This window comes from Tursiops truncatus, chromosome X (assembly GCF_011762595.2).
Source record: "Tursiops truncatus isolate mTurTru1 chromosome X, mTurTru1.mat.Y, whole genome shotgun sequence".
Taxonomy (NCBI): Eukaryota; Metazoa; Chordata; class Mammalia; order Artiodactyla; family Delphinidae; genus Tursiops; species Tursiops truncatus.
Genome location: NC_047055.1, coordinates 41506932 through 41530579, shown reverse-complemented (window position 1 = coordinate 41530579; position 23648 = coordinate 41506932). Strand labels below are relative to the sequence as shown.

General features: G+C 40.7%; 3 protein-coding genes across 22 annotated transcripts in view; 2 read left to right on the top strand and 1 right to left on the bottom strand.

Moving 5' to 3' along the window:
* Nucleotides 1-4865: 4865 nt before the first annotated feature.
* Nucleotides 4866-6989, top strand: TCEAL4 (transcription elongation factor A like 4). Of its 4 annotated transcripts, none has more exons than XM_033849167.2 (3): nt 4866-5020; nt 5599-5671; nt 6039-6989. In XM_033849167.2, exon 3 carries the CDS (start codon nt 6060-6062, stop codon nt 6702-6704), a length of 645 nt encoding a protein of 214 aa, XP_033705058.1. In that variant the 5' UTR covers nt 4866-5020; nt 5599-5671; nt 6039-6059; the 3' UTR covers nt 6705-6989. The 4 variants fall into 4 exon arrangements, with proteins under 4 accessions (XP_033705058.1, XP_033705057.1, XP_033705056.1 ...); XM_033849166.2 differs by having other exon boundaries at nt 6034-6989; XM_033849165.2 differs by having other exon boundaries at nt 4905-5096.
* Nucleotides 6990-15119: 8130 nt separating this feature from the next.
* MORF4L2 (mortality factor 4 like 2) overlaps nt 15120-23648 on the bottom strand; it is an 83543-nt gene continuing 75014 nt past the window's right edge. For 3 of the 17 annotated variants that reach the window (XR_012329141.1, XR_012329152.1, XR_004524388.2), the window contains 4 exons: nt 19160-19206; nt 19019-19082; nt 18161-18392; nt 15120-17980 (listed from right to left, as the gene is read on the bottom strand). The gene's annotated coding sequence lies outside the window, so the exon portion shown is untranslated. The other 14 variants (XR_012329151.1, XR_012329156.1, XR_012329155.1 and 11 more) reach the window with 11 other exon arrangements.
* On the top strand, nt 15674-17724 carry TCEAL3 (transcription elongation factor A like 3). The gene is given in 4 exon segments (XM_073798860.1): nt 15674-15811; nt 16698-16767; nt 17135-17683; nt 17685-17724. Coding segments are annotated over 4 exon segments (678 nt in total). The 5' UTR covers nt 15674-15782; the 3' UTR covers nt 17715-17724.

The following is a 23648-nucleotide window of genomic DNA, read 5'->3' as shown; positions in this document are numbered from 1 at the left end:
CGGAGCACAGGCTCCGGACGCGCAGGCTCAGTAGCCATGGCTCACGAGCCCAGCCGCTCCGCGGCATGTGGGATCTTCCCAGACCAGGGCACGAACCCGTGTCCCCTGCATCGGCAGGCGGACTCTCAACCACTGCGCCACCAGGGAAGCCCCTGTTTCTGTTTTGTTATATTTGTTTTGATTTTTAGAATCCACATATAAGTGAAATCATACAGTATTTGTCTTTGTCTGACATTTAATTTAGCATAATACCATCTAGGTTCATTCATGTTGTCATAAATGGCAATATTTCATTCTTTTTATGGCTGAGTAGTATTCCATTATATATCACATCTTCTTTATCCATTCATCTATTGATGGGCACTTGGGTTGCTTCCATATCTGGGCTATTGTAAATAATGCTGCAGTGAACATAAGGGTACACATCTTTTGTAATTAGTGTTTTTGTTTTCTTCAGATAAATACCCAGGAGTGGAACTGCTGAATCATATGGTAGCTCTGTTTTTAGTTTTTTAAGGAAACTCCATACTGTTTTCCATAGTGGCTGCACCAATTTACATTCCCACCAACAGTGCATGAGGGCTCCCTTTTCTCCACATCCTCGCCAACACTTATTATTTGTTGTCTTTTCAATAATAGCCATTCTGACAGGTGTGAGGTGATATCTCATTGTGGTTTTGATTTGCATTTCTCTGATGATTAGCGATGCTGAGCATTTTTTCATGTGCCTGTTGGCATGTATCAGCTCTTCATCCCATTTTTATTGAAAAATAGTATTCCATTATTATACCACACTTTATTTATCCATTCATCAGATGATGGACATTAGGGATATTTCCACTTTTTAATTATTATGAATAATGATGCCAAGGACTTTTGCATACAAGTTTTTGTGTGAACGTAGTTTTTCATTTCTCTTGGATCTTTACTTAGAAGTGAAATTGTCAAGTCACATGATAACTTAAGGTTTAACATTTTGAGAAACTGCCAGACAGCCTGTTTTCCACAGTGGCTGCATCATTTCCCATTCCCACCATCACTGTGTGATGGTTCTAATTTCTCTACATATTTGCAAACACTTGTTATTATCTGCCTTTTTTTATTATATCCATTCTAGTGAGTATGAAGTGGTATCTCAATGTGGTTTTAATTTGCATTTCCCTGACAGCTAATGATGTTGAACATCGTGCTTATAGGTCATTTGTATATTTCCTTTGCTGAAATATCTATTCAGATCCTTTGCCCATTTTTATTTTATTTATTTATTGGCCACACTGCTTGGCTTGCAGGATCTGAGTTCCCCGACCAGGGATTGAACCCACACCCTTGGCCGTGATGGGCAGAGTCCTAACCACTGGACTGCCAGGGAATTCCCTGCCCATTTTTAAATTGTTTATTTTTTTTATTGAGTTGTAAGTGCTCTTTGTATATTCTAGATATAAGTCCCTTATCAGACATATTACTTTCAAAATTTTTCTCCCTTTCTGTGAGTTGTCTTTTCACTTTCTTAATTGTGTTGTTTAAATGAAAAGTTTTACATTTTGGTGAAGTCCCATTTTTCTATATTTCTTTTATTGCTTAAGCTTTTAGTGTCATATCTAAGAAACCATTGCCTAATCCAAGATCATGAAGAATTACACCTTTATTTTCTTCTAAGAGTTTAATGGTTTTAGCTCTTATATTTAGGACTTTATTTTTTTTGAGTTAAGTTCTGTATGTGGTGTGATGTGGGAGTCCAAATTCATTTTTTGCATGTGGATATCTAGTTGTCTCACCATCATTTGTTGAAAAGACTCTTCTTTCACCACTAAATTTTCTTGGCACTCTGGTTGAAAACCAACTGACTGTAAATCTGAGGGTTTATTTCTGTACTCTCAATTCTATTCCATTGGTCTATATATCCTTATGCCAGTACCACATTGTCTTTATTCCTGTAGCTATATAATAAGTTTTGAAATACGGAAGTATGAGATCTCAAAATTTATCCTTCCCTTTCAAGATTGTTTTTGTCTATTCTGAGTTCCTTGCATTTCCATATGAATTTTGGGATCAGCTTATCAAAATCTGCAAAGAAACCATCTGATATTTTGATAGAGGTTGTGTCGAGTCTGTAGATCAGCTTAGGAAGTATTGCCCATCTTAACAATATGAAGTCTTCCAATCTATAAACATAGGCTATCTTTCCATTTATTTAGGTATTCTTTAATTTTGTTCAACAATACTTTATAGTTTTCAGTATACAAGTCTTGGATTTTCAAAATAAATTTATTTCTAAATGGTTTATCATTTTTGATGATTTTTTTTTAAATCTAAGCAAGTTTTTAAATTTTTATTTATTTATTTGGCTGCCCTGGGTCTTAGTTGCGGCACGTAGGATCTTCGTTGCTGTGTGCAGGATCTTTTAGTTGTAGTATGCAGACTCTTAGTTGCAGCATGTGGACTCTTAGTTGTGGCATGCATGTGGGATCTAGTTCCCTGAGCAGGGATTGAGCCCAGGCCCCCTGCATTGGGAGTGTGGAGTCTTAACCACTGGACACCAGGGAAGTCCCCTCTTTTTGATGATATTTTGAATGGAAATGTTTCCTTACTTTCCTCTTTGAATTGTTTTTTGCTAGCATATAGAAACACAGTTGATTTTCGTATGTTGATCTTGTATTCTACCACATTGCTGAACTCTTTCTTTCTCATAGTTCTTTAGTGGATTCCTTGGGATTTTCTATATGCATGATCATGTCATTTGCAAACAGAGATAGTTTTACTTCTTTCCTTCCATTCTGGATACCTTTTGTTTCATTTTTCTTGCCTACTCTGAAAAGCATTTAAGTGTATGTCAGAAAATATGGCTCTTCATTTTCCTTTAACTATTAAAGTAATTATACAAGTTTAATTTCCATAATAACCTATATCTTACTACTGATCAGAAATGCTTCCTTATCATATACTAAAAACTTTTATACCTGGAGATGTTAGTGGGCTCTCTGTTTTATTCCTCTTTCTATCTTTATTCCAGTACTACAGTGAGTTAAGACTGTAGCTTTATAAATCATTCCGCTTCATTGAAGTATGAGTTCTTCAATCAGATATAAATGAAATCTACACCAGATAAGGTAGCTAGCATAATGCCTGGCAGATAGGTGGTATTCTCTAGAGGTCAAAACCACATCCTCTGGTTATCCTTTGTGTCCCACCATCCACAGTAATTTGGGGTTATGGATAGTTAATAATTAATTTTACTGCATATTGAGCACCCAACATAAAAGGATTATTTTTCTAACCAAATGTCCAAAGATAACTAGGGTAAACAAATGTACTAAGAAGATTATGTAACTAAATCTGTACCGATGGACAATTGTGATGCTCCATTTTTTTCCCTTTATAAACAAAGCCTACAGAATCACTACTGGAGCCCCAGTTCCAGCAAAGGATAAATGCATAACAAATAATTGTTATGGGAATTTAAAACCATAAAACGTTTTAAAACATAAGATTCTATTTTAGCACCTTACTAATTATCTCCATGGATAAATATTAAAGGTGGAATTGCTGGGCCAAAATATAAAATATTTTTATTTTTAAAAAATTTACAAAGTTGCCCTTCAGAAAATTTTACCAGTACACTCAACAAGAGCAGGCAGGGTAGGGGGGTGGGAGAGGGTAGGAGCAGGAGTTTGGGATTAGCAGATGCAAACTGGTATTTATAGAATGGATAAACAACAATGTCCTACTGTAGCGCACAGGGAACTATATTCAATATGTTTTGATAAACCATAATGGAAAAGAATATGAAAAAGAATGTATATATATATATATATATATGTATAACTGAGTCACTTTGCTGTACAGCAGTAATTAACACAACATTGTAATTCAAGTATATTTCAATAAAAAATAAATTTAAAAAAAGCAAGAGCAGGGAGAAATGCATGTGTCCCCAATCCCTTAACAAATCTGTTACACATTTTAATGTAATCAAATCCATCAACGCTGTTCTTAATTGTTTAACTTTCAGTTATTATATTTTTAAAGACCTTCTACACAGAAAGCTTATGTAAAAGCAGAGGCTAGTTATTCACAGCGTGTTATAACAAGGGAGTTAGCTCCCCTAACTTGTGTTTGGCAGAGACTTAAAGACAGGCAAGGGAATGGGAAAGCTTTAGAGTGAAAAAAAGGAAGACCAGGTTTTCTCTAATTGGAAGTTGTTGTCAGGGAAAAGCTGGAAGCCAGGTAACTAGAAGCAGCGGCATTTTGTTACTGGTTTGGGTAGCATATTTAGGTTTCTCTAATTGGGGCTGGGCAAAAATAGGGAGGCTGGCAGTCATTGATCAAGTCCTGAAGATTGCTGTAGAGGCTGTGATTTGGCTTGCGGGGCTGCTTGCTACAGAGGTTGTGGGTCACAATTCTATTGTCATATATGGTCTGGTCATCGTCCGTTGTGTATTCAGTCTCTCACTTAAAAAACTCATTCTTTCATTCTGCTTCAAATATAATTTCATTTTCAGATCTAAATATTTAATTCATTAGAAAATTTATGTTTGAGCATACTAGGAAAAAGGGACAGCTTCATTTTGACGGGAACATTTTTCTTAATTTTTTTCTAAAGTGCAATATTCTACCCTTTGTACAATATTAAAGTTCACATGCGTAAGATTTCATTGGTGAGTCTACGTTCTCTCAACGGAATTTAAGAGCAACGTTATAGACTCCTCCCCCGGACCGCCCAGCCCATTAATAAAAGCTTCTGTGTTTTTTATTAAAATTCTTTCTGTGACCAACTTCCCAAGAAGAGGAAAAGGACAAAAGGGCCGGGAGAGGTTGGCTGGGGGACCTGCCGGAGGGAGGCGGTGGGCGGCTTGCAGACTCCGGCTGGTGGGCGGGGTGCGAGGGCGGAGCTCGGGTGACGCAGCGCTCACGTGACCGCCGGGCTCCGAAGTGGGCACCGGTCCGGGTGCCAGCTCTCCCTCCCTGCTGTCGGACCGGGAGCCGTCTGGGCGCCCCTAATTGTTGCTCCAGGTTCTTTCAGGTCAGTGTGAGAGCTCTCGTCGCTGCCTGCGTGACATCGGAATGGGGAAGGAGGAACGGGCGCGGAAAGGAAAAAGGTTGGGGATGGGGTCCGGGTCGAGGGGAGCTGGCCAGAGTGTAAACAGAGATGGCGGTGGGAAAAACGGCTAAGGGGGAGCAAGCGGCCATTGGGCAGAGGGTGGGGAAGGCGGACACCCCAAGTACCCATTCGCCTTTCTGCACACTTCTTCTCTACCCTCCGTCCATTTTGGAGCCGGAGATGATGAGTTGGGGGGTGCCCCAGCAGTGAGACAGTGGAAATAAACCCCTTCTGGCACTCTGTGCGCAGAGTAAAAGTTGACCTCAAGGGTGGGGGGGCGAGTTTCCTCTGGGGGAGAAGGACGCAGAGATCCAAAATTAGTTTGGAAAACATCCTGGTCTGGCGCCGGAGGAGTGAACAGAAATGGCGGCTGGGGTGCTGTGGGGGCGGAGGAGGTGGGGGAGGGAAACGTTGGATGAGGAGGACCGGGATTCGGAAAAAAGACCCGAGTCCCTGTGCATCCACCGATGCCTCATTCCCGGTCTCCTGTCTGTCTTAAGGTGTACGTGTCTGTTGTTCCCAGTGCTCTACTGGGCTAGAGAAGGAGGAGGAACCTGTCCAGAATACCCGCAGGTCAGTGAAGGAGGAGGGCACTGGACAGGGACCCAGAGGGGTGGGGAGTGTGGAGGGCACGGCTCGGGCAGAATTGGGGGCCCCACTGCCCACTTCCCAACACATTTACACACACTCTGCCATGCTGAGCAAGCGTAGGGAAAAATGGCAGGGTCTGTCTGGGAAATGGTTGGCTCACGTGTGCACGAGGAATGGTGGGGTAAAGGGTGGGCAGAAGGCACACTAGGAAGGCCGGGCCAGGTCAGGGGATCCCTGACAAGGGACGAGAAGCGACTGCTACTATCCGGACCTGCATTCCGTCCCCAAGCCCTCAGTCTCCCTTGTTTCCTCTTTGTCTTCTCTTCCCCCTGCCCCATCCCCAGGACAGGAAAAGGAAGGGACACTCAACATGGAAAAACTCTGCAGTGAAAATGAAGGAAAGCCTGAGAACCAAGGCAAGATGGAAAACAAAGGACAGCCACCGGATGCGGGAAAGCCGGGAGTAGCTTGTACTGTGGAAGACAAGGAAAAGTTAGAAAACAAGGGAAGGATAGATCTCAAGGGAAAGACAGAAGATGAGGAAGTACTAAAGGATAAAGAAAAGCCAGACAGTGAGGCAAAGCCAAAAGAAGGAAAGCCAGTGAGTGAGGGAAAACCAAAAGAAGGAAAACCAGAGAGTGAGGGAAAGCCAGTGAGCGAGGGAAAGCCAAAAGAAGAAAAGCCAGCCAGCGAACCAAGGGCTGCAGGAAAGCGCCCAGCTGGGGATGATGTACCCAGGAAGGCCAAAAGAAAAACCAACAAGGGGCTGGCTCAGTGTCTCAAGGAATACAAGGAGGCCATACACGATATGCATTTGAGCAATGAAGAGATGATAAGAGAATTTGACGAGATGGCCAGGGTGGAGGATGAGGTGAAGAAAACCAGACAGAAATTGGGGGGGTTTATGTGGATGCAAAAAAGTTTACAGGACCCCTTCCACCCGAGGGGCCCAAGGGAACTCAGGGGTGGCTGCAGGGCCCCACAAAGGGGCTTTGAAGACATTCCTTTTGTGTAGTGCCCCTGGCAGGCATTTGCAAGGCCCTATGCTTTATTTAACCTTATGCTAATACTATGCTTTAGGTGTCACTCTCTTTATCCAACTGCAGCCCTGTGTGTTTCAGTAGCAGATTTTCATCCATTGCATGGAAAAATGTTTATGGTGCATTGTAAAATGTTTAAAAAACCAGTTTTCAGAACCATATATACGGCATCAGTCCATTTTTGTAAAACTACAAAGATACCTAGTGATTCATGTACAGAAAAAACTCGGAAAGCTGTGTCTACTAAAAGATTAACAGTGGTTATCTGTGGGTGATTTTTTTCTGTTTTTTGTTCATCTGTTTATATTCTCTTTAAAAAACACATTACTTTTATCATAACAATAAGAAAGATAAAAAATATAGGAAAGCAATACCAAGCAATCAAAAGTACTGTTCAGCTTACGAAGGCAGTGGAGACACATAAAATTTCTGTTGTCAGGACATGAAATGATAAGTAAAAGTCACATTACCTCTGGGACTCAAAGCTGGAAGAATCAACCTGGCAATTATTATAGGTCCATTATTGTAAGGGAGAGTCTTAGCATCAGTGAATTGGGGATAAAACTTGCCTTCCAGGCCTGTGGAGAATATCCGATGAGATGTTGAGTGTGTGAACTGTGTTAGGCTGGCTCCTATCCTCTCTCCTGCACTAGCAGGACCAGAACCCCATGAAATGTTTGGGAGAGGGCTGAGGGAGCTCTCACATGTGTCCATAAATAAATCCAGACAGCTGAGAGGTGGGTGTCACTCTCCCCTGTGTAATGCCATGACTCTTGGGCGCTGTGCCTCTTCTAGTTTGTCCTGTACCCTCCTAAGGCCCCCACTGCTGCTGATGTGCTGGAGATCGTGATGGACTAAAGAAACAGTGTCACAACAGAAGGGCGGAGAATTCTCTACCTACAGTAGAGTTTCCCTAACTCCGGTGGGTAGCACCCAGTTGTCGCTTGGGCCTTGATATTTATGAAGGTCTTATAAAACACACCTTTCCAAGTTTTTTGTTGGTTTGTTTGTGTTTTTGCATACAGCCCTCTCCACTGGATTTAGATACAGGAGATTGAGCCAGGAGAAAAATCTGAGTGACCAGATGCTGTGCTATTCTCACCTGTTAATCTCTTGTCTGCTGACATTTTCTTCTTAGAAGGAGCTGTCCCCTAGGAAATTCCTGTTAAGCCCTGGCTTATCATTTCAGCAGACCCATCTACCTATGTGATTTTTTTCCTCTGGCTCTTCATTAGCCTTTTATTTGCTTATAGTGTTTCTTTAAATAAACTTTTATTTTAGGACAGTTGTAAATTTACAGAATTATTGCAAAGATATATAGATTCCGTTTACCCCATACCTAATATCGCCTATTATTAACAGCTTACTTTAGTTTGAAGTGTTTGTCACAATGAACCAATGTTGATACATTATTATTTACCAAAGTACATACTTTATTCATATTTTCTCAGTTTTTCCCTAATGTCCTTTTACTGTTCCAAGATCCTATCCAGGTTACCACCTTACATTTAGTCATTATGTCTCCTTAGGCTCCTCTTGGTTGTGACAGTTTCTCACACTTGCCCTGTTTCTTATGCCTTGACGTTCTTGAGAAGTACTGGTCAGGTACTTTGTATAATGTACCACAATATCAGTTTGCTTGATTTTTTTCTTGTGGTTAGACAGGTGTTAAGTGCTTCTGGGAAGAAGATCGCACAGGTAAAGTGGCATCATATAAAGGATATATGCTATCAATATTATTCCTGTTGATGTTAACGTTGATCACCTGGCTGAGGTAGTGTTTGTCAGGATTCTCCATGGTAAAGTTACCCTTTTATTTCTCCCTTTCCAGACTGTACTCTGGAAGAAAGTCACTCTGCACAGTCCACACTTAAAGAATGTGGTGTTATTTCAAAGTTACCTCATTTCCAAAGTTAACGCCTTGAGGATGGAGTATCTCCAACATTTATTTGGAATTCTGCATAGGATATTTGATTTCTCCCCCGTTTATTAATATATTCAATTTATTTATGTAAGTTGGGCTCATTAATTTTATTCTTTGGACTATAATCTAATACTATTTTATATACTTTCATTGCTCAAATTGTTCCACTTTTGGCCATTGGAAGCTCTTTCAGTTGGCTCTTGGATCTATTTGACATACTTCCATCATTGTGTATGTGTGTGCTTTTTTAAAAAAACTCTTTCTGGCACTACAAGATGCTCTAGTCTTACCTTGCATATTTCCTGCCCAAGTCCTAGAATCAGCCATTTCTCCAAGGAACCCTGGTACCTTTGGTTGGAGAATGGTATTAAAAACCAAGATTTGGGTGTTAGGTGTACTCGTTACTATTGGGATATCATTGTTTATAGGCCCTCTCGGTAGACAGAGAAAGAAGATATATGGGTATATAATAACCCATGCATATATATGCATCTCTGTCTCTCCATATATATGTATGTATGTGTATATATATGTGTCTTTATATATTTTTAAATATATAGAGAGAAAATTTTGTCTTTAGTCTTACAGACTCCACTCATTTCCAAAGTTACCTATGCCAGTGCCTAATTTTTCCATCCCTTTCAGTGAAGTTGTTTCATGCATTTGTGATACACTTAGAGTCTTTTGTCACATCCTGTGTTGTGGGAATGCTATTATAAATGGCACTTTTAAATAATCAAATTCCAATTGTTCATTACTGGTATATAGGAAAGCAAGTAACTTTTTTTTTTTTTTTTGCGGTACGTGGGCCTCTCACTGTTGTGGCCTCTCCCATTGCGGAGCACAGGCTCCGGACACACAAGCTCAGTGGCCATGGCTCACGGGCCCAGCCGCTCCGCGGCATGTGGGATCTTCCCGGACCGAGGCACAAACCCGTGTCCCCTGCATCGGCAGGCGGACTCTCAACCACTGCGCCAGCAGGGAAGTCCCAGCAAGTAACTTTTATATATTAACTTACATCCTGCGATCTTGTGGCCAGGAGTTTGTCAATGCTTTGGCATTTTCTACATAGACCATCATGTCATCTGCAAATATAGTTTTATTTCCTCCATTCCAATCTGTATACTTTTTATTTCCTTTTTTGTCTTACTGCACTAGCTAGGACTTCCAGTATGATGTTTAATAGGAACAATGAGAAGGGACACCCTTGGCCTGTTCCTGACCTTAGGGTTAAGTGTCTACTTTCTCACCACTAAGTATAATGTTAGTTTCTTGTATTCTTTATCAAATTGAGGAAGTTCCCCTCTAATCCTAGTTTGAGAGCTTTTATCATGATTGGGTGTTGGATTCTGTCAAATGCTTTTTCTGCATCAAATAATAAAGATCATATGATTTTTCTTCTTTAGTCTGTTAACATGTGGTGGATTATATTGATTGATTTTCAAATGTTGAGTCAGCCTTGAATACCTAGAATAAATTTCACTTGTTTGGTGCCTAACTTTTTATACGTTATTGGATTCAATTTCATAATATTTTGTTGAGGATTTTCTGTATGCGTTCATTAGAAATATTGGTCTTTAGTTTTGCTTTCTTGTAGTATATTTTATCTGGTTTTGGAATTAGGGTAATAATTGGTTTCACAGAATGAGTCAAGTGTTCTCTACTTCAGTTTTATGGAAGGGATTGTGGAGAATTGGTATTATTTCTAACTTAAATGTTTGGTAAAATTCACTGGTGATTTCTAAATGTTTACTGGTGATCCTTAAATGTTTGGTAGAATTTGGTCCTAGTGATTTCTATCTTTGGAAGGTTATTAATTATTGATTCAATTTCTTTAGTAGGTACAGAATTATTCAGGTTATCTTTTTCCCCTTGTGTGAGTTTTAGTAGTTTGTACCTTTTGAGTAATTAGTCCATTTCATCTAAGTTATCAAATTTGTAGGCATAGAGTTGTTAATAGTATTCCTTCATTAAGAAGATAATGTCCATGGAATTAGGAGTGATAACCCCACTTTCACTTCTGATATTTTAATATGAGCCGCCTTTCTTTTTTTCTTGGTTACCCTGGTAAGAGATTTAACAGTTTTATTTATCTTTTCAAAGAACCAGCTTTTGGTTTTGTTGATTTCCTCTGTTGTTTTCCTGTTTTCACTTTCCTTGATTTTGTCTCTAATATTTCTTTTTTCCTGTTTGCTCTAGGCTTAAATTACTCTTCTTTCTTTAGTCTCCTGAAGAGAAAGTGTAGGTTATTGATGTTAGAACCTTCTTCTTTTCCATATATGCATTTAAGCTAGAAATTTCCCTTTAAGCACTACTGTTGATTCATCCCAAAGATTTTGATATGTTGTATTTTCATTTAGTTCAAAGCATTTTTACATTTTTCTTGAGAATTCTTCTTGGATTCATGTGTTATTTAGAAGTGTGTTGTTTAATTTCCAAATATTTGGGTTTTCCATCTATCCTGTTATTGATTTCTAGTTTAATTCTACTGAGAGCATACTTTTATGATTTCTATTCTTTCAAATTTGTTAAGGTGTGTTTTATGACCTAGAATAGGACTCTCTTGGTGAATGTTCTATATGAGCTTGAAAATAAATATGTTCTGATGTTGGATGGAATGTTCTATAAATGTCAATTAAATCAAGTTGATTGATAATACTCTTCGACTATATCCTTATTGATATTCTGCCTGCTTAATCTGTCAATTACTGGATGGCGGCATTGAAGTCTTCAACTCTAATAATGGATTTGTCAGTTTCTCCTTTCAGTTCTATCAGTTTTTACCTCATATATTATGACACTTTTGTTAGGTGCATATACACGTTTAGGATTATTATGTGTTTTTCTCAGAATTGATCCCTTTATCATTATGTAGTGCCTCTTCTGATCTCTGATAATTTTCCTTGTTCTGCTTTGTCTGAATGTATGTAACTACCCCAGCTTTCTTTTTTTGTCCAGGTTTCTTCTGATTAGTGAAGATCTTTCTCTGTTGCTTTACTTTTAACCTCTCACTCTTTAAATTTAAAGTGGGCTTCTTGTACACAATATATAGTTGGGTTTTTTTAATACACTCTGATAATTTCTATCTTTAATTGGTGTATTTAGACCATTCACATTTAAAATGATTCTTGATATATTTGGATTTAATATCAACCATGTTTATAACTGTTTTCTATTTGTTGCCAGAGGCTTCTTCTGCCTTCTCTAGTTTTTTTTTTAATACATTTATTTATTTATTTATTTTTATTTTTGACTGCATTGAGTCTTCATTGCTGCACGTGGGCTTTCTCTAGTTGCGGTGAGTCGGGGCTACTCTTCATTGCGGTGCATGGGCTTCTCATTGCAGTGGCTTCTCTTGTTGAGGAGCACGGGCTCTAGGTGCATGGGCTTCAATAGCTGTGGCTTGCAGGCTCTAGAGGTCAGGCACAGTAGTTGTGGCGCATGGGCTTAGTTGCTCTGCGGCATGTGGGATCTTCCGGACCAGGGCTCAAACCCGTGGCCCCTGAATTGGTAGGCGGATTCTCAACCATTACGCCACCAGTGAAGCCCCCCTGCCTTCTCTAGTTTTAATTGAGTATTTTACATGATTCCACTTGTCTTATTAGTGTATCAGCTATATGTCTTTAAAAGAATTTTCAATGATTTTCCTCGAGTTTACATTTTTAACTAAGATCACTTTCAAATAACACTCTTTTGCTTCACTTATATGTAGTACAGATACCTTATTACAGAATGTTCATTCATTTCATTCATCCATTTTTTACAGTCACTTAATACATTATTACTTTAGATAAAGAGTTATTTTTATATCAATTAAGAATAAGACAAGGGCTTCCCTGGTGGCGCAGTGGTTGAGAGTCCGCCTGCCGATGCAGGGGACACGGGTTTGTGCCCTGGTCCGGGAAGATCCCACATGCTGCGGAGCGGCTGGGCCCGTGGGCCGTGGCCGCTGAACCTGCACGTCCGGAGCCTGTGCTCCGCAACGGGAGAGGCCACAACAGTGAGAGGCCCGCATACCGCAAAAAAAAAAAGAGAGAGAGAAAAAAGAAAAAAAAATTCATTTTACTTTCATTTATTGCGTTTCCATAGCTCTTCCTTTATGTAGATCTGAGTTGTTGGCCTCTATCATTTTTCTGCTGCCTGAAGAAAATCTTTTAACATTTCCTGAAGGAAAGGTTTGCTGATGCTGAATCCCATCACTTTTTGTTGTCTGAGAAAGTATTTTATTTCTCCTCCACATTTGAAGGATTATTTCACTGGGTATAGAATTTTAAGTTAGTGTTTTTTTCTTTCAACACTTTATTTACACAGTTAGATAGGAGTGTTAACACTGAAATGGAGGATTTATTTATTCTCCTGTATTTCTGTTAAATTTTATTTTATTTATTTTGAGGTCAATTTAATAAATGCATACAAATTTTAAATATCATGAGGTGACACTCCTTACCTATTTTGTTATTAATTTAACTATAATGTCTTTCTTTTGGTTAGTGTTTTCATGGTTTTTTTTCCCTGTACTTTTACTTTCAGTCCTTATGTATCTTTATATTTCAGATAGTCTTTTGTAAATAGTACATAGTTGGGTTTTTTCCAGTCTGAAAATCTTGTTTTTTAATTGTTTCAAGTACACCATTTACATTTAATATACTTACTGATATTAATACTGGATATAACCATTGTACCAAGTTCTGTCTCTATGTCCCACCTGATTTATGTTAGTTTTTTCTTCTTTAGGATTGGTTATTTTCTTATTTTTACCCCTCTATTAGCTTAGAAGTTTTACACTCTTACTCTTCCTTAATAGTTATCTGGCAATTATAGCATACAGTCTTGACTTATTAAAGTCTTGACCAATATTAATTTATACTTCTACACACTCCCTAGATAATGCCCAAACTTTAAATACTTTAGCTCTCTTGACTCTTATGTTGTCAATATAAATTAACAAGATAATATTATTTTATATAATATTGACTTAAATTTATATAGATATTTAGCCTTTTAATTGCTTTTTATTCCTTTCTTCATCCCCAGTCTTCCATCTGAGATCATTTTCCTGTTATCTGAAAAATGCCCTGTAGAATTCAGTACTTACTTTGGTTTATGCCTGCTGCTGGAAACTCTCTCTGTTTTTATTTGTAAAGCTTTTATTTCACCTTCATTTTTGAAGGGTATTTTTGCTGGTTATTAATTTCTTGGTTGGCATTGATTTTCTTTCAAGATACTAAAGATGTCATTTCACCGTATTCATGCTTTCATCATTGCTGTTGCAAAGCTAGTAATTAGCCTAACTTGTTCCTTTTGAGGCATACTCTATTTTTTTTTGGCTACCTTTTTGATTTTTCTCTTTGTCTTGAATTCTCTGCAAGTTCACTATTATGCATTCTATATGTGGGTTTCTTTTTATTTATGCTGTTTGGGATTTGTTGGACTCCTTGGATCCTATGGATCAATGTCTTTCATCAATTTTGAATAATCCTCAGCCATTAATTCTTTAGATTGCCTCTGAACAATTCCATTTCTCTTCTCCTTCTGGAACTCCAATTAAACATGCATCAGACCTTATCGTACCCTCTTGTCTGTATTTTCCATCTTTTTGACTACCCATGCAGCCTTATGGATAATTTCATCTGAATAGAATTTCTAGTTCTTTAATTCTCTCTTGGGCTGCATCTAATATGCTGTTAAGGGCATCCACTGAGTTTCTAATTTCAGCTTAGTTACTTTTTAGTTTTGGAGGGTTTTTTTCCCCTACTTTTTCTGATTTCTTGTTCCCTGTTGAAATTTTCAAGATTGGATTTTATTTATCTGAATACAGTAAGCATTGTGGTTTAGTAGTCTGTACCTGATAACTCAAATAATTCAAAGCTAATGGATCTGTTAGTGTTGTCTATTCTCTCTGGTGCTTTTTACCTATGATGGGTTTTATCTTCGTGTTGCTGCTTATCTTTGTGTATGGGCATTGTATTTAAACAACTGTTTGTTGAAATAATTTGAGGCCTAGGATGATGGAATCTTCCTCCAGAGATTTTGTTTGCATTGGTCAGGTCTGTAAGGATGCTTCCTGTCTAAAACCACCTCAATCTATACTCAAAACTTAAACTTTACTAGTCCACCTAGATGTTGCAAAGCCAAGCGAAAAAACTTTGTGAGGGCTAGTTTATTTTCAGTTTACAGTTACCCTTAAAGTGAAACATTTGAAGTTCCTAAGAAACCCCTCCCCTTTTAATAAGCCTTGGGCTTTGATTTTTGTTACTCTAGTGCTTTGAGTCTGCTGAATATTCAACTCACTTTGACACTGGTTTATTCCTTAACCTTTATTCCTTAACCACAGATGACCTCAAGACAAATACAGCTAACCTTATGAGTATTAAAAGAAGACATGGTGAATTCTTCTTTCACCTCATATAGGAAAAGCGTTCTTAACTATGAATCAAAATCTAGATGCAATAAAAGAAAAGTCTAATAAATGTGACTACTTTTTTTAATGCATGGCAGAAATACATCATAAAGTCAAAAGGCAACTAACAAACTGGAAGTAAATATTTGCAACTTATATAACAGATAAAGGCCTAATATAGTTAATGTGTAAAGAACACTTGAAAAGTGTGAAGGACCAACAACCCAATAGAAAAATGTGGAAAAGACATGAACAGACAATTCACAATGATATTTAAACTGTTGTTAAACAGGAATGCCATCGATATAATACTTCTCACCTATCATATTAGTGAAAAGTAGAAAGTATGTCACACGCTATGTTGAAAAGTGTGTGGGGAAATAAGCACTCTCCTATATTGCTGGTGGGAAAGCAAAATGGGTCTGAGACTCAAGGGATGGAATAACCTGGATATGTAGATTAGGAAATCATCTGTGTTTAGAGGGAAATGAACAGAGATCAGCCAGGGAGCGAGGACACATGGACTGAGGAGAGCAGAGGCTCTGGACATAGCTGCTACTCAAGGAGGCAGCGCAGCTACCTGGCGGGCACCACCACCAGGGCTCTGGAGTCAGACGGAGCTGGTCTTGAAAACGGGTTGTGAGGCTCCGTGTGGAGCGCTCCTGGAGAAGTCGGGTACCCTCCCTGCAATCAGCTGGCACAACTGGGGATAAAGGGCATCTCAGAGGGATGCTGAGCGAGGACCTGAGAGGCACCAGGTAAAGCACCTGCAGTCAGGAAGCCTCCCCCCACCTGCACTGTTGGTAACTCCGCCTTTTCCACACACACCACCCCGCAGCCCGTCCGCAGCTGTCCGGTCCCTGTGGGATGTAGGTGAGGGGGCGGGGCGGGGGGAAACCGGGCTCGGGTGACGCGGCGCTCACGTGACCGGCAGGGCGCCAACGTGGGCAGCAGCCCCCGCGTCCCACCCCCCCAGCCCCGAGGTCTGGTCCTGTCGCCCGCGCGGAACCAGCTCCCAGAGCTGCCCGGGTGGCGAGCGAGGGGCAAGCGGGCTTAGGCGAGCCAGAGGAGGCGCAGGCCCGGCTCGGGCGCTGCAGGTCAGTGTGAAGGTGGGCGCTGCTGGCGGCCCGGGGTGGGGGTGGAAGCAGATGGGACTAGGATCCGGGAGCAGCGGGGAGAGGGGAAGGGGTCCCGAGATGGGTGAGGAGGGGCACGGGGCGTGGTGTGGGCAGGTGGGGAGGAAGGACCCTGCAACTGGCCCTGCCGCCTCTTCGACTCCCCTCCTCTGCGCCCTCCATCCATTTTCTAGCCTGAAATGGGGGGCGGGGGAGTGCGCCCCCGCAGTGCGACAGTGAAACGTAGACAAATTCTGAAAATAACTCCCTTTCACCCTCTCCACCCAGGAGGAAATATTGACCTCAGCGTAAAGGGTTGGGGGTGGGGCAGGTTGCTTGCACGGGAGGAAGACCCAGAGATCCAAAATAGTTTGTAAAGCATCCTGGTCTGGTGCCTGAGGCCTGAAAAGTAATGGCGGCTTGGATGCAGGGGAGGTGGGGGAGGAAACGTTGGATGAGGAGGGCCCAAATTCAGGAAAGGGACTTCAGTCCACTGACCGTGCAGCCCCTCTCTGTCTCCTGTCTGCAGGTCTGCGTGTCTGTTCTCAGCACTCTGCAAGGCTAGAAAAGGAGGAGGAACCTTTCCAGAATCCCTGCAGGTCAGCGGAAGGAGGGAGAGGCACTGGACAGGCACAGAGCTGGGGGCTGGGTGTGGAGGGCACAGCTTGGGCAGAATTTGAGGGCCCCACTGCCCATCCCCCCCCATATATAATATACACACTTTCTGCCACGCTGAAGGATGGTACAAGGTGGCAGGGCCTGCCAGGGAAATGGTTGGCTCTCAGTGCAGGAGGAATGGTGGGGTAAAGGGTGGCCAGAAGGCACACTAGGCTGGGCCAGGTCAGGGGAACGCTGACAAGGGTGAGATGCCAGTACTATCCGGACCTGCATTCCACCCCCAAGGCCTCAGTCTCCCTTGTTTCCTCTTGTCTCTCTCCCCCCACCCCACCACATCCCATCCCCCAGGACAGGAAAACGAGGGGACATCTCAACATGGAAAAACTCTGCAATGAAAATGAAGGAAAGCTGGAAAGCGAAGGAAAGCCAGAAAATGAAGTAAAGCCTGAAAATCAAGGAAAGTCAGATGAGGAAGAAAAGCCAGAAGTGGAGGGGAAGTCAGAACACAAGGGAGAGCTCCAGAATGAGGGACGGCCAGAAGACCAGGGACAACCAGAAGATGAGAGGAAGAGAGAAAAGCAGGACAAGTCCGAAGCTGAGGGAAAACCACACGGTGAGGGCAAGCTGGAATCCCAGGCAAAGCCAGAGAGTCAGCCGCGGGCTGCCGAAAAGTGCACCTCTGAAGACTATGTGCCCCGGAAAGCAAAAAGAAAAACGGACAGGGGGACGGACGATTCCCCCAAGGACTATCAGAACAACTTACAGGAAAGGCATCTGGGCAGTGAGGAGATGATGACAGAATGTGCAGCTATGTCAAGGGCTCAGGAAGAGCTAAGGAAAAGACAGAAAATGGGTGACTTTCATTGGATGCAAAGAGATGTACAGGATCCATTCACCCCAAGGGGCCAACGGGGTGTCAGGGGAATGAGGGGCGGAGGTAGGGGCCAGAGGCGCTTACATGATATCCCATATCTTTAATGCCTTTGGCCTTCAATTCTGACTCCTCTGATGAGAATATCGCTGACCCTGCTTTCCCTGGCAGGCATTTGCCAGGCTATGTGCTTTAACCTTAAGCTGATTCTTTGCTTTAGGTGTCACTCTCATTACCAGCAGCCTTTTGATCCAACTACAGTGCTCTCTGTGTTTCAGTAGGGGATTTTCACCCACATGCATGGAGGAGATGTTCATGGTATACTGTAAAACAACAATAAAGAAAAAACAGTTTTCAGAACCGAATATATAGTATCAGCCCAATTTTGTAAAAATATAAACGTTTGCACAATACATTTGTGCACAGAGAAAACTCTGAAAATGTTTGCACTAAAAAGGAGGCAACGGTTTTTTCCTGCATGGTAGCCAGAAAATAGGTCTCACCTGCACTCAAAAATGAATCCAATCGCCTGATGGTACCTCCATGCCGTTCGCCTGAAGGTGTGCCCATCCCCTGTCTTTCCCTAGTTGTAACCATGTCAGTGGGCGCTGCTACACCTTCTCCTGGGTCCTCTACCGTCCTATGGCTCCCAACATGTATGATTCTTTTTTTCTTTGCTCACTCATCTCCACTTTTTCTTAAATGATATGGATTATGTTTGTCATAATAAAAAATCTAGAAATCAACACATGATAAACAATTGAAATGTTCAGTAAGCTTATGAGGGCAATGAAGACACTTAAAATTCCTGTTGTCAGAATGTAAAATGATAAGTAAAACATTGCCTGTGGGACTCAGCTAGAGGAATCAACCTGACAGTTGTAACAGATCCAGTGCTCTAAAGGTCAGTCTTGTCATCTGTGAAATGGGAATAAAACTTGCCTGTGTTGGGTGGGCTCCTTTGTAGCAGTAGGACCCTGGACCTTGTCAGACACTCAGGGGAGGGCTGAGAGTAGGTCTCATCTATGCCCAGGAACAAGTCCAAGTAGCTGAGAAGAGACTGCCACTCTTATCTGGATACTACCGTATCTGTTGGGCACTCCTGTTGTGCCCTGTACCCTCTGCTGACAGCTACTGATATGATGGAGTCCTCATGGTGACAAAGCCCCTCTGATTCCCTATAGTTCCCAAAGGGCCAAAGCCCCTATTTGACTCCTATAGGAATGTAGGTTAACCCCCTCTTCCAGCTTCAGAGTTGTACCTACCCTGGTGGTAGTGCCCCAGGGCTGTTTGGGCTCCACTATATTGCATAGTTCTTAAAGTAGTCATTAATATTTTTAGTTAATTTTATATTTGCTTACAGTAGTTTCTTATCTCTTGACTCATATATTTTGGGTCCACCAGGGGTTGTATCCTGAGACAAATCTGTGGACGAGACAGTGGATGATTATTTGAACTACACACCACAGTACCTCAGGGAAGCCACATGTAAATTTACATACCTTTCTTAGTGTGAGTTTTCGCTCTAAAAAGTCTCCTGGTTGGCTTCCTACACAAAATCAAAGGACTTGTAATCAGAGAGGGTTACACAAGTGAGTTTCAAGCTGAAAATATCCCTTCCCATTCCAAACCAATTCCAACTGAGAAGTGTAACAGTGCTCTTAAAAATATTAAAAACTCTCAGTGTTAGGCATTTTTATTTAACCCACTAGTATGTTGCTTTTTCCAAAGACTTTTTTTTTTTTGCGGTATGTGGGCCTCTCACTGTTGTGGCCTCTCCCATTTGCGGAGCACCGGCTCCGGACGCGCAGGCTCAGCAGCCATGGCCCACGGGCCCAGCCGCTCCACGGCATGTGGGATCCTCCCGGACCGGGGCATGAACCCGTGTCCCCCACATCGGCAGGCGGACTCTCAACCACTGCGCCACCAGGGAAGCCCCCAAAGACTTTTTTATTCATCCTAACATCCCTTACACTGTACTTGACACATATACTTAATAAATTTTCATTGAATCAGGAGCCCTGAGTTAAAAAAGATACAGTGTTCATGGATCAGAAGACTCAATGTGTTAATATGGTAATTCTCTCCAAAAGTGATCTATAAATTCAATGCCATCCCATTAGAAATCTCAGCAAACTGCGATTCTAAAGGTTTTATGGAAAAGCAAAGGAACAAAGTTAGAGGACTCACTACCTGATTTCAGGGCTAACTATAAAGCTACATTAATCAAGACTATGTAGTATTTGCATAAGGACAAACATATAGATTGATGGAATAAAACACAGTCCAAAAGTAGACCCACATATATATGGTCAATTCATTTTTTAAAAAGGACCCAAAGGAATTCAGTGGAGACTTTTCAAGAGATGATGCTGGAACAATTAAATGTTGTCTTGGTCAGTTTGGGCTGCTATAACAAAAATACCACAAACTGGAATTTCTCATAGTTCTGGAGTCTGGGAAGCCCACGATCAGGATGCTGGCAGATCTGGTGTCTAGTGAGGGTCAGATTCCTGGTTCATAACCAGATGTCTTCACATGGCAGAAGGGGCAAGGAAGCTCTCTGGGCCTCTTTTATAATGAAACTAATCCCATTCATGAGGGCTCCACCTTCATGGCCTAATTGCCAATTACCATCCAATTATTTGGTAATTCCAAATACCATCCAATTGGATGAATTTCAGGGTTACACAAACATTCAGTCTATAGCAGACATCAATATACAAAAAAAGTACCCTTACCTCACACCAAATACAAAACATGAATTCAAAATGGCTTACAGAACAAAATGTGAAACCCAAAATTATAAAAACTTCATTTAGCGAATTCCCTGGTGGTCCAGTGGTTAGAACTCTGTGTTCTCCTGCCAAGGGCCCAGGTTTGATCCCTGGTCAGGGGAACTAAAATCCCATAAGCCATGTGGTGTGGCCAGAAAAATAAAATAAAATAAAAATAAAAACTTCATTTAAAAATAGGAAAAATAGGGCTTCCCTGGTGGCGCAGTGGTTGGGAGTCCGCCTGCCGATGCAAGGGACGTGGGTTCATGCCCCAGTCTGGGAGGATCCCGCATGCCGCGGATCGGCTGGGCCCGTGAGCCACGGCCGCTGGGCCTGCGCGTCCGGAGCCTGTGCTCCACAGCAGGAGAGGCCGCAACCGTGAGAGGCCCGCGTACCGCAAAAAAAAAAAAAAAAAAAAAGGAAAAATATGGAATAGTTTGTAGGTTCAGAGTAAAATATTATTGCTTATTAATTCTGAAGTGGTTTAAAGATTTTTTGAAATTAACTTTCTGCCACTATCTGCTTAATAGGCTCCAGAGGTTTCTCCTACTAAGAAAGGGGAAAAGGCAAATGCTAATGATAAAACATTTACATGTGGACAATAAAATTTAAGATATCATTAAAAAATTAGGGAAAAAAGGGTAATCCTGGATTAGCATATGACATGAATCTGTGCCATATGACAATTTAAGATAATAACGGGACAATGAGGGTATTGACAAATTTCTGTGAACTTCAAACAAGTCTGGAATATCTATACTAATAACATATAACCATACATATATAATCTAAGATGGCTTAATACTTATTTGACAATGTTTTCCATGTAATTTAACATACCAAATAAACCTAATTGTTTTAATATCTCTTTTATAAGGTGAGAGACTATTTTTTTTAGATTTTCTAAGTACCCACTGGGAAATCTCAAAAATAGTTTGAGGTCAAAAAGACTCCATTTAGAATCTGATTTTGGGAAGTTGTCAAAAATTCCAAAAGTTTGGGGCTTCCCTGGTGGCGCAGTGGTTGAGAGTCCGCCTGCCGATGCAGGGGATGCGAGTTCATGCCCCGGTCCGGGAAGATCCCACATGCCGCGGATTGGCTGGGCCCGTGAGCCATGGCCGCTGAGCCTGCGTGTCCGGAGCCTGTGCTCCGCAACGGGAGAGGCCACAACAGTGAGAGGCCCGCGTAGCAAAAAAAAAAAAAAAAAAATTCCAAAAGTTTGAACATTTGATTAAACAGTATCACAGATCAATATGAAACAATACTTAATTATCTATTTAACCATTTAACCAAAGTGACAATAAAAGATTTTTAAGGTAAATACAGAAGGTTACAAAACCGTGAAAAAATATAGCTCTTTTCACATTGAGAAGACTCAATTCTCCCATGTAATCAAAGACCTGATAAAGATAATATGAAACACAAAAAATTATTTTGGTAAGACAAAATCGTTGCTTTCCAGGCAGATTACCCAAAAGGTAAAGAGAAGCATTTCACAATCTCTTATCAAGAGAAGACCAATAGTCCAAACACTTTTTCTTTTTAACAGAGAGAAAACCAAACTCTAATTTTGCACCAGTGTCCTTTTTTTTTTTCCTTTTTGGCTGCACTGCGTGGCGTGTGCGATCTTAATTCCCCAACCAGGGATCGAACCTGTGCCCCCTGCAGTGGAAGTGCGGAGTCTTAACCACTGGACCTCCAGGGAAGTCCCCGCACAAGTGTACTTTTGATATTAAGGCTCATTCTTTAAAAATTTACAAATAAATTCATTCTAATCTTAGACAGCTTGACCACACATAAAATCCCTTTCCCAAGATTCCTTTTCCTCAAACGTTCTACCCACTCAGGTTTTCTTCCCTGTATTTTCCTCTTTCTCATTCTGGAACACCCAGTAATTCTACTTTAGAACAAAATTACTCTTTTTCCCTTAACAAAAACATGTCTTTCATACCTCTTCTTATCCAAAACACACATCCTATTTTCCTTACCTACTTTTCGTACACAGTTGTTTCCTTTCACCCTCATTATTTCTAGTATTTTTAATTACATATATTGATTAGCTTTCTTAACCCTTAGAAACCTTAATTTCTAGTGAAACTAAAAAGTAAGCAATTGTGGACTGCCTGTTACACAACCATTCTACAGATCGGTAAAGTTAAAAATATATTTCATAATTTCTAAAAGTATATCCTTCCTGATAGTAAAATTTCCAGTATGGCACAACACATGTTTGCTGATAGACAGAAATATCTTCAGCTCCTTTATAAGAAGATGCCAAAGTAGATAAACCTATGCTCAGTAGTTTCAGTATTATTTTATTTGAAAATGATCTAGATATTCAATGCATATCCATCATTAGTTAGTGTAACTTAAAGGTTTCGAGTTATCAAAAAGATTTTTGAAACTATTTTTAAGTAGACATACCATAAAATATAATTACTGTTGAAAAATTCACATATAAACTTTTAATTACAGCTATGTAATTCATCTGTTTAGGTTACTCATGAAAATTTCATGAGGCATTAAACAGCTAACCATCAACTTAAGTTATTTTTCTTGCTAACAAATCCTGTAACAGAAATAACATGACTTTTAGTAAACCTGGCTAGAATAAAAGCTGTATGTCTGCATTATATTTAAGGCTGATAACTCTGAAGACATGCCTGTTTTAATTAAACCAACAAAGTTAAACTAGCTTTTATTTACCAAAGATTACCCTAGACCACATGAACTTGAAAAACTTTGGGGCTAGTTTCTATATTTCTGAGAGAATCCTTTTTTTTTTTTACTGGATCAACAGCTCAACAGCTCAACTTTTAATTATCCAAATTCCTATATTAAGATTCAGGGGATTCTGAATTCCATGATTACAGCCACCTGGCATAAACAAGAGTAAATTTTCTCTGCAACAAGTTTACATCATCCTAAGTCTACAGTCAATTTGATCAACAGTCTGTCTACACAGTAGAAGGTAGACAGGTACAAAATGAGGCCAAATAACATGAAAAAAAAAACTCAGCAGAAACAACACACAACAAATACAGATCTATAGGAGTTCCAGACACTGGAATTATAAGACTCAATTTAAAAATAAATTTTCTGGGACTTCCCTGGCAGTCCAGAGGTTAACACTCAACACTTCCACTGCAGGGGGTGCAGGTTCCATCCCTGGTTGGGGAACTAAGATCCCACATGCTCTGCGGAACAGCCAAAC